Raw genomic sequence first — 11,303 nt, 5'->3', positions numbered from 1 at the left:
AAATTAATTTAGTGCACAGTACAAAATAATCGCAAATGCAGACTAGCAATTTGAACTCGACTAAGACAGGATGTGCTCAACAATGACGTGACAGTGTAAGTTTCAGTGTTGCTAACTGAAATAAAAATATCTGGATCTCATAGGTTACATGCTATTATAAATACTGTGAAAAAAATAACCGGATGAAAAAATAAAACATCTAAATTCATTAGACCACATGCTATAAATTTTGGAGGAACATCTAGACAACATTAAAAGTACTTACATGTGTGTGTATCTAGATCTATTTTTTCCTCTCTCTTTTTTTTTTTTTTTTTTTTTTTTTTTGTCCTGTGGGCACTAAGAGGGCCTCTTTTAGTAAGCCCATTATGGGTTCGGCCAGCCCAAAATTGGGCGGGGGAGTGGTGAGGGCGGGGCCCGACATATTCGGATGGACCACCCCCGAAAAATTTCTGGGGAGGATTTGATCCCGGGTCCCCCAGAGCGGTAGGTTGCCACCTTGATTGCTCGGCCATCCGGCCGAAAATTAGTTCAGATCATCGACAGTGTTCTGTAGTTGAAAGTCTGATTTTAAGAATTGAGTTTATAAATTAACTATAGGAAAAATTTATGTATGTTGTATAAAGATTATACAAATATAAATGTTTATTAATTTTACACTTGTTAATTTACAGCAACGCAACACTTAGCCGATCAGCCTAAGGGGCTGCCTTCGGGGAGGTCTTTTTAAGTAGTTATAAGTCTTCCTACTAACAGCCACTTGGCACTAACTTCAACACTTAGCTATTCGTGGCGGCACTGGATCATTGGTGTTCGCTACATTCTTTTAGATCTTTCGGGGAACTACGGCCTTACAGCCTAAAAACTGCACGCCAACATCAAGCATAGAGGGTACTGTAGCCATATGCCATTCAGAGGGATCCCACCTTTCTCTGCTATCTATCTGCTCTCCCTCCTTCTTCCACTCCCCTTTCCCTTACCCTCTTTTCCGCCGGCTAAACACCTCGTGTACGGCCGAAGTCTTTCTTGTATGTATGTACAGTACGTATAATAACTGCTACCCTACATGCCTAACCTAGTTACTACTTTATTGTGGATGAAATAAATCTTTGTACCGACCGGTTTCGTCTCGTCTTTAAAATATATTTTCTTTAATGCCCAAGAAGCAATTAGTGCCACGAATATTATCAAAATATCCAAATATAAAAGTAATAAATTCAATAAAAATATATTTTAGCAACTTTCTGTAGAAAATCTTTGTCCGAAATGAATTTACTAAGCAAGTAGGTTTCATAAATTTCATCATTGACACTTTTTAATTCAATAAATTCATTCTATTTTATTTCTAATTTAAAATATTTCTTCGATTTCAATATTTAAAATTATTGAAACAAAAAGAAATAATGGATACAGACTATAGAAATGTAACAAATAGTGTTGATAGACAACAGTATTGTTCGTTTGCGAAAAAAAGACACTACAGAAGACACGTGATAACGTTAAATGAGAAATAATTAAAATAAAATACGTGAAGATTATACACTATATAAAAAAATAAAATAGTGCATAATCTTCCTACGATTCTAAGTAAAGAGATAGATTTACAGATAATTTAGCCACCTCATACAAATTCAACATACGACATATCTACGGAAGAAGCCAAAGGAATGTAGTTTCAAAATTCTTTACTGACATCATTACTTTAATTTTTCTTACTGTCTGCAATTTATTTTACTCTTTCCGTCCCGTGGACACAAAGCCGTAATAAATAAAAACAAATAAAGAAACACAACGCCTCGTGACAAGCCGAAGAAAAATATTAAATTGAGATTCCTTGACGAACGAATAACAGAAAAACCAGTAAAATGTAGCAAATATAGTAATGTTAAGTAGCGTTAAATAATTAAAATTTATTTAGAAATGAACATTCAGCATGCACCAGGGACAATCGTTATTCTTATTCACGCATTTTTTTAGTAATATGACAGCGTGGTTTCCAGTTTTCCAGCATAACGTTTTTCGAGTGTTCTAATTTTTATTGATTTAATTACTATTTGAAATACATCAATTATTTGTTATTTTATTAATTTGTGAAAAGAAATGTAATTAAATATTTTACAATTATATTTATATCCTGCTATATTTTTATCTTTTTACTTGTAGTTAATGGCGTATTTATTATACTTTTAATGAGAAAATAGAATTTAAATTATGAAATTATTATTTTTAGAAAAAACAAGGAAACCGACAAAACACAACTCTTAATTGAATTAACCGAATCTGCAGGTAAGAAAAACGATGATTACGAATGTTTATCTGAAGAGGAATTTACCTCCGAATATGAAAAAAAAAAAGTTAGAAAATATTCTCTATTTTTTTCGGGGTTTAGATTTATAATATAATTGATATTTTGTACTAAACTTTCACTTACAATCATATTCTGACGCCAAGATTTACACTTCCTATATTATGGATTAAATAATGTTTCAAATTAGCAAAATCAAGTTTTAGTTTTAATGTAAACATTAATAATATAGTTCATCGGATTGTAAATATTTAAAGCTACAAATGTTTTAATATTGCTTATTAAATTATCTGTGAATTTAGTGTTGATGATAATTCCAGATGAGAATTTGCTTATTTTTAATCGGAAGTTTCAAATTTTAATTTAGATTCACAATTTTTACTGATGAAATTCATAAAAATATTTATTTAGCATTTGTTGTTATATCGTTACCATTTATCATCGTTCATATTTGTTTATTGTAAAAGAAATTTATTTCAAAATTAAAGAAATTATATTGAACACATTTTACTAATTTGATAATTATTTTAAAATTGAAATTATGTTAATATTCTGTGTATGAGCTGGCGGTCGGCCAGGAGTGTCGTCCGGCAGGCAATCAGTCTGCGTCATGTTTGCAACTAAAGAAGAGCAACGTGGTGTTATTCGTTTTTTAGCGGCAGAGGACGTTGGAGTTCGTGAAGTGCATCGGCGAATGAAAACAGTGTACGGAGAACACTCACTGTCACTGACTCGTGTGCAGGACTGGCACAAGCTTTTCCGCGAGGGACGGGATTCTTTGAAAGATGATCCGCGACCTGGTCAAAGTCACCTCGTCATCACGGACGCTTTGGTGAATGAAGATGATCAGATCATCCGTCAAATAGACGACGCACAATAGAGGACATCGGCGAGGAGGTGGGTGTGAGTTTTGGTTCTGTTGGTGCCATCATTACGGAGAAACTGCATTACAGGAAACTGAGTGAATTGTGGGTGCCACACAATCTCAGACAATCAGAGGTGGCTTCGCATGGGATTGTCCTTGCAGCATCTTCTCCGATATCGTGCTGAGGACAATTTCTTGGGCAGAGTTGCGGCAGGTGATGAATCTTGGTGCCTCACTACCAACCAGAAAGTAAACGACAAAGCAAACAGTGGAAACATCCCAGCTCCCCACCGCCAAAGAAGTCCAGGATGATGCAGAGTAAGGGCAAAATCATGCTGACGTTTTTTTCGATACGAAAGGCCCGCTTTTCATTGAGTTCTTGGCCTAAGGTCAAACGAGCAACGCTGATCGGTACTGCAATAACCTGGAACGTTTGCGTGCAGCAATCAATGCCAAGCGGCCAGGAATGTTGTCCTCTGGAGTGCTTTTACTACACGACAATGCGCGGCCACATACGGCCACTCGCGCACTGAGCATGCTTGCGAAGTTTCGGCGGAGTGTGTTGGAACACCCACCATACAGCCCCAACCTTTTACCGTGTGATTTTCGCATCTTTGGTCCGCTAAAAAAAGCATTGCGGGGTCGACATTTTCAATCGGACAGCGAAGTCATGGACTGTTCGAAACTGGTTTCAATCTCAGCCAAACTCTTTCTACGAACGAGGTATTCACCGCTGACGGCCGGATGGCCGAGCGGTAAAGGTGGCAGCCTACCGCTCTGGGGGACCCGGGATCGAATCCGAGCGGGTCGAATAATCCCCAGGAATTTTTCGGGGGGTGGTCCGTTCGGATATGTCGGGCCCCGTCTGTCACCACCCGGTCGCCCCATTGTGGGCCTGGCCGAACCCATAATGGGCCTACTAAAAGAGGCCCTCTTAGTGCCCACAGGGCGGAAAGAGTTAAAAAAAAAAAAAAAAAAGATATTCACCGCTTGATAAAACAGTGGGACAAGTGCTTGTGTAATTTTGGTGATTACATTTGAAGATAAATAACGGCTACTGTTATGTTTTCATTTGATCCACCGTTATATTATTTTTAGTTATTAATTAACGAAAATAGCGTTCTGTATATGTAATAGCATTCCGTTCGCTTAATAAATTACATCAGTTACGCGGCATTTGGCATATTATACAGAAATATGTAAATCTCGGATAATTCGAAGTCGCGAATATTTCGTCACTGAATTTCAAACTAAAAAGGATTTCTGTAAACCATAAATTAATTTTATAATATTATAAAGTACAATTTTTTTCTTATAACAACCACTATAAATTCGAATTGTTAATTAAAGCAAATTTTGAAGCAGAGTAAATAAAAATGAATTTATTTTGATCAAATTTTTAAAATAAAATTTAAGAACTATGACGTATGGACTGTATACATGTATTGTATTTATATTGTATAAAACCAGATATTTTAAATAAATTATGATTAAGGTCAGAAATTGTCGTCCAATCACAATAAATCAATAAATTATTGTAATTTAGGTGATTTCTTTTTTTTTATATTTAAATTAAGAATTTTCTTAATTTTTGTTTTCGGTTTATTGTCTTTCTTCTTGGTTATTTTCTGTACCCTAGTTGTCAGATTTTCTATACTGGTACGCATCTTCTGTCTTCTTGGGATTAATATGATGACGATACAAAACAATATGACGAAAGGTAATAACGAAACATAATACCAAACACTGAAACCTTTTCTTGATTTACAAATTCCATCACTATAAAATTAATTATAAAATTAATAGGAAAATACATTAAAGTGCTAATTTATTTGTATAAAATACTTTACCTCGAACATGTTCCGTAATTATTATCACAAGGTGACCCCGTCTTTTTCAAATATAATTCGTATTTTGAAGTAAAAAAGTTAAGTGTTTTAGCACTTTGACAGATTTTAGGACTGCTTTGACAACAGATGTGGCATTCCCAATCGAGAGATGAACATTCGCAAACTTTTAGATTGTGATCTTCACAAATATTACTTACACATTTACCCTTTAGACAAGTTCTAGATGTGCCAAAGCAGGGTGTTCCATCACTTTCGGGTAATCCGGGACAGAATGGTGAATCTTTGTTACATGTACCAAACGCTTTAAAGCAAGGCTCTTCACTGACGCAAGTTCTATTTACTTCGTTTGAAATACGGCAAGCTTTATCACAGCATTCTTCTACCCCGGGAGTACATTCTTTATCTTTTTGAAGAGTACATTGTAATGGAGATCCTTTAATGTTGCAGCAATTTTTAACTTCTTCACATTCTCCAGTGTCAAACTTACAATCACAAGACTCCCCTTCTTCCACAATACCATTTCCACAAACAGACTTTTGTATTATCTTCAAGCAATTATCTATGCAAAAATTTGTGGTAAAATGTTAATAAGCTAATAAATATATTATTGTCATTGTTATTTTGATGGTGTTAGACCATATTAATGTACTATGTCCTATTCGGTTTATACCAAATATATATATACTCGTGCCTAACGCCATAAGTCCAAATTCAAAGAATAGCGACAGAAAAAATTGCTTCGTTTACTGTTCGTGTCTATATTTGTGTTTAAGAAATTCCTGACTACGTGGTATGTGTGATAAGGTACACTTTTGTAGTGTGATGTATTTGAATAAGTGCTATTATGAAGCCTTAATGTTTCTAGACTTTTGTGTAGTGTATGTCGTATGACGCCTGTGGAAGAAGTACTACCGGCACAATGGGCCCACCAATAGCTCATTGTGCCTGTAGTACTTCTCGGAAGGCATTCCCCATTTTGGCATCTCGTCCACGTGTCTCTTGCCATATAAAAACAATCAAATCTAACTATTGGTACAATCAGTACCTTATTCATTCTTCACATATGAATAAAGTACTGATTGTGGACAAATTCCGAGATATTTACCATTTTTTTTCAGTTTATGTACTGTATTTTATATGTTGTTCGTATTTGGTATAACTGTCTATAATTTATGTGATATATTGTTTTGTCTATGATTATCACACGGTCATAATATACTTTGCGTGTGTTATTTTCTATGACCGTCAGAGGAGTGTGTTTATAATTTATAAAATATGATTATTTTACACGTATTTTACAAATATCGCATTAAAGTTGTTTAAAAGGGGTTGGCGGTTATGACAAATCCAAATAAAAGATCAATGTGATCTACTCGAGACCTTTCGTATTGTGTGCCGTGTAAAGACGGAAGCGAGTCATGCACTCTAAAATTCGAAACACAACAGAAGAATTAGCTGATTCACCTTAGTAGAGTAATGCTACATCTCTGCATCCCGAGGAATTTCGAAGTAAGATAGTGCGCTGTCTGAAGATTAAAAAGTAGTCTAGTAAGTAGAGATGGATATGTATTCTTCGAAAAGAGTGAGTCGTCTTTAATCCGAAGTAGCTCCTCGCTTGTGATGCCAGAGACTATTCGAATTAGAGTGCGGATGGTCAATAGTGACTCAAGGTGCGTAGCCAAAAATTGGGTTTGAAACTTGAGGTAAGTCAGTGAGACCCATGGTCGTTTTCAGCCCTTCCATCTCCCTGACTCCCCACTATATCGTCGGACTCTTGACTTGCCTCCAGAGATAATCCAGTTGCCTGAGAAGCTGCCTTAACTGTTGTACAAAGAAGCTTCGAGGACAACTCCCTGACCTAAGATAAGTGTGTTAATATTCCTTTCGAAAATCGCAGAAAGTACAACTTGGTTGTAGTGCGGAGATCGATCATAAACAAAGATATTATAGGTAGATTTAGATTATTGTATTGTATATTATTATACTAACGATTTTAGAGTATAGTCTGTATATAGTTCGCTGTGTAGAACCTAATATTAATGTAATCTTACATGTGTTCTTCTAAATGTGTCATGTAGACTAATCGAATAATTAAATAGTTTTATTGTTGTTAGTTTATGTGTAGTATTTCTAACCTTCAATTATCTCTTGTTAATTCTAAACGATCACGATCGCGTTGCTCGATTATAACTTGTTCGAGATCGTTATTGCCACGTAACAGCAGTGTACATTTAAATTTAATCATTAGAATAAATTAGAATATTATAAATTAAATTAATTTAAAATATTAACAAATGATTGATAAGCTTCAATATCGGGTTGGCCGTACATGACTGATAAGCAATTAGATATGTATTAATTGATTTGATAGCTATCTTATTTATATAATGTAAATGTGTGCCAAAAAATTTACAAAAAATAATTCAGCAGTTAATTGTTTAAAAATGGATTAATAAATCCAAAATAGTTTTCTCTTTCTGACGTACGTCGTTACTAAATTAATTGGATTTTGAAATTTTACAAAAACTTTGTAACATGTTACAATAAAATGCGACATCTCTTTGTAATGTTAGTATCAAAAAGGTCTGTCGAGATTTATCAACTTGACTAAATTCTGATGAGATTTCATCATTTTGCCAAAATTACCTACTGAGAAATTTCTTGCTTAGCCACTCCGCCCCTGATTATGACTCGCCCATAATGAATAAAATTGAAACCAGCTGTAGCTTGGCTACGGATTGCTCATTAGGAGCGGGTCATAAGAATGATTTGTTATCGCGATGTATACGTTCATAATGTATTTATACTTCACGTTAATAATCAGATAGATATTCTATAAAGCTTTTAAAAATAAAATCGTTATATTTTAAATATAGATTATGTAAATTCTGACCTTTTTTTTCAATAACTTTTTTCATGGCTTTTCTACAACAAGAAGAAAATTTCCAATTGTTTGATAATGTTCCGAAAGGTATTTCTGGATGCATGATGAAATTTCCATTTACTGTATCGTTCTCGGAATTACAGAAATTATTGTCTTCCGAGTCGTGTTGACATCCAAAAGCGTGTCCTAATATATGTACTAAATTTGCAGCTACTTTGACTCTTGGTATCAATTTATTGTTTTGTCTGTTTGTCACAAAAGCAACGTTACTTCTTGAAATGGAATCCTGCGAGTCATTAAAACAAATTCCACCAATTTTATTCATTCTTCCAGTAGTACAAGTAGATGGAGTCGAGAAATCTCGGTTAGTAAAACAAATCATCATACAATATGGATGAGAATATTGAGCTAAGTTTTCCAGAAACCTTTTAGCATCTTTTGTTTTAAATTTACGTAAAGGATAAAATAGATGACGTTCATTTTCGAAAATTGTAATCTTCTCAATGTTAAATCCAATTCCGTCCGGTTGCCCGTCTTCGTCTATATCTGCATTTCGGAAAATAAAGTCTGCATTCATGGCATAAAAGATCATTTCTGATACGATCTGTTGGTGATCCTTGTCCATATACTCGAAATATGTATGATCGGCGAATAGTTCGAGAGAACAACTTCTTTGATTACTAAAAAAAATAAATAAAAACTATTTAGAATTAATGTGTCAACTATTTTTTTTATACATGTTGTAAACTGTTATCTTTGTGCAATCGTTATCAACGGCGATATAATAAATTTATTTGAAAAATATGTATTGTGGTTGAATAACAATGCCAATACAGTATTTAATATTTAATTATAGTTATCATAAATCGTAAATATAAGAGTGAATCAAATATATATATATATTTAAAATTTTTGTTTCGTTAATAAATTATAAGTTAACTTACTTCCCGTGTTTCATGAAATTATGGGATATATGAATAAACGAAAGATCGTAAACCAATGGTTGAAATGGCTCCTCTTCGATTACATCGTCGCAGCTAATCTTATCATCTTGATATGTAAATTTAAAAATCACGTCCTTCAATCTATAAACAATGTTATCGTCTTGTCTGAACGATTTTTTCTTTGTATGAAAATATTCTGGTTCGATATAATACGTCTCATTTTCATACTGAAATCTTCCGGTAAATTCGTTATTGAGCGAATACCCATAAGCATTTATTCCTTCATTTGTATTGGAATAATCTTTCAGAATATATCCTTTCCTTATAGATAACTTTGCCATATTTTTTAAATGCATCTTTTTGATCATTTTTTCTCCATGGATAAATATCTTGGCTGCCGAAGAGAAAACACTAACATCTTCCAACGTAACGAGGTTTAAGATTTTTGTCTTTAAAAAAAATTGGAAATATTTAATATTTTTAGAATCGTCCGAAGTTACTACGATATTAGTTCGGGATATATTCTTAATTTCATATGAATCAGTTGTTATCGAGTCACATTTAGCAAAATTAACAAAAGCAATTAATTCTAAAAGAATAAATAAAACATTTCTATCCATATTTACATTTTAAAATCCATGTTCTTTACAGTTATCAATAGAACGAATTTGAAAAATGAATTATAAACAAGATCTAATTCGAATTTTTAAAAATATTTTATGTTATTTTTTCCCTATACATCTATTTATTTATTTATTTTATTCAATTAAAATATTTTAAAACTATATATATACGGCCTAACTGTGACTAACTATATATATAAAGAAAAGTTGATAATAATAAGCGCAGAACCCAAACGGTTAGGAATTGAAAGTTGAAATTTGGTACACAATTGGAGTACGTCTTTTTTAAAACTCTTTCTGTTCTTTGGGCACTAAGAAAACCCCTTTTATCAAGCCTATTATGGATTCGGCCAGTCCTACAATGGGGCGGCTGGATGTTGAGGGACTGGGCCCGACATATCAGGTTTGTTTGTTTAGTTAAATTACAGCAACGCAACACTTGGGCGATCTGCCTAGGGGGGATACCTTCTGGGAGGTCTTTTTAAGGGTAACTGGCGTTACAAACGTGGAGAAAACCCGGAAAACTCCACGTGGCCAGCCCGTCCTGGTGAACCCACGACCAAACTCCCAGTGTCCGGGGAAAGCCACTGGTGGGCCAATATATCCGGACGGACCACCCCGAAAAATTCCTGGGGATTTTTCGACCCGTCTGGATTCGATCCCGGTAGGCTGCCACCTTCACCGTTCGGCAATCTGGCAGTCAGTTAGGGTATGCCATGGGAATGTACAGTAAGAGGAGATTTTTCGAATTTCGTTTTCTCACAGTTAAACTTCTTAGCTAAATTGCCGTTGTGATAAACCATTTTCACTTTCTCTGATAACTTTAATACGATTTTCTAACGACAGCACTTGGCATTTCTTTCGTTTTTCGGACAATTTCGAACAAACTGAAATGAATTTCTTTTGTTGCTAGACTAATTCATTAACACCTGCACCTAATTTCAAAGGTGGGAGAGTGGGTTCGAACAAGAGTTTAGACTAATTCATTATATTAGGAGGGGAAAACGTTGTTGAGATGGGTTCGAACAATAGTTTAGACCAGATATATTCGAGGAAGTGGTCGCTTATTACAGTTGTTGTATGTTGTTTCGGACCAAAAATCGATGCCCGCGGTTGCGTTACACAGGTAGTCGTCTAATACGGGTAACTTATACGAAGACTCTATGTATAAACTATTCCGTGCCAAAAATTTTTGCCCGTTTTGACAGGTGCCCGTCGAATGCAGGTGGTCGCCTAAGCAGTTTTCACTGTATATGCTCTCCACCTCAAATCAGTAGTGTCTTGCCCTTGTACATCATACTCTGGGAGGCCGAGACCGAATCAGCACTGGTCGAAAAATTCCTGGAGAGACGGAACACTAGACCATCCTGTTATGGTTTTGGCCGGATCTCCGATGGGCCTGGAAAAAAAAAGGCTTTTACTGCCCACAGATGGCAAAAATAATAAGAAAATGAATCCGCATAGTGAGTAGAAGTTATGCCACCAGTGGCCAAGCGGTTCCGTTCCTTGAACATTGAGAGTTCGGACTGGAATTTTCGGTTTTCTCCACATCTGTAACGCCTGAATATGGGCCAGTTACCCTTAAAGAGGAAGGCGTTACTTCCACCATATGGATAAACTTATCCAACTATTAAAACTAGCCAATGAGCTTACACATATCATTGAGCGAACTAGCCAGAGATGATGCCCGCCTTACTACTAAACAAACAAGTAGAAGTTAGTTCCTTTCCGAATCGATATTTTCTTCCAGAATGTTTTAAATTAATTTATTCCCTCGTCTTTTAAATTATTAAATTAAATACAAGATAGTAGTGTTACATAATATAGAAATA

The 11,303-nt window shown here is 34.8% G+C and overlaps 1 protein-coding gene across 2 annotated transcripts; it reads right to left on the bottom strand.

Annotated features, from left to right (window-relative positions):
- Positions 1-4,635: 4,635 nt before the first annotated feature.
- LOC136976331 (disintegrin and metalloproteinase domain-containing protein 10-like) lies at positions 4,636-9,531 on the bottom strand. Of its 2 annotated transcripts, XM_067271579.1 has the most exons (5): positions 9,475-9,531; positions 8,849-9,297; positions 7,914-8,584; positions 5,021-5,579; positions 4,636-4,949 (listed from the first exon to the last, which is right to left on the bottom strand). In XM_067271579.1, the coding sequence occupies exons 2-5, from the start codon at positions 9,214-9,216 to the stop codon at positions 4,703-4,705; spliced, it is 1,845 nt and encodes a 614-aa protein (XP_067127680.1). In that variant the 5' UTR covers positions 9,217-9,297; positions 9,475-9,531; the 3' UTR covers positions 4,636-4,702. The 2 variants fall into 2 exon arrangements, with proteins under 2 accessions (XP_067127680.1, XP_067127679.1); XM_067271578.1 differs by having other exon boundaries at positions 8,849-9,525.
- Between the last annotated feature and the right edge of the window lie 1,772 nt (positions 9,532-11,303).

This window comes from Centruroides vittatus, unplaced genomic scaffold (genome assembly GCF_030686945.1).
Source record: "Centruroides vittatus isolate TY-2023 unplaced genomic scaffold, ASM3068694v2 contig_4, whole genome shotgun sequence".
In the NCBI taxonomy this organism is placed as follows: Eukaryota; Metazoa; Arthropoda; class Arachnida; order Scorpiones; family Buthidae; genus Centruroides; species Centruroides vittatus.
Note: the sequence above shows the minus strand (reverse complement) of the source record. Positions and strands in the feature narration are given on the sequence as shown.

Coding starts and splice junctions, on each gene's coding strand:
- LOC136976331 (XM_067271578.1), bottom strand. CDS start 9,468: ATGGATAGAAATGTTTTATTTATTCTTTTAGAATTAATTGCTTTTGTT. Junction 5,580..7,913: donor AAAAGTTATTGAAAAAAAAG/GTCAGAATTTAC, acceptor ATTTTTGCATAG/ATAATTGCTTGAAGATAATA. Junction 4,950..5,020: donor AATTACGGAACATGTTCGAG/GTAAAGTATTTT, acceptor TTAATTTTATAG/TGATGGAATTTGTAAATCAA.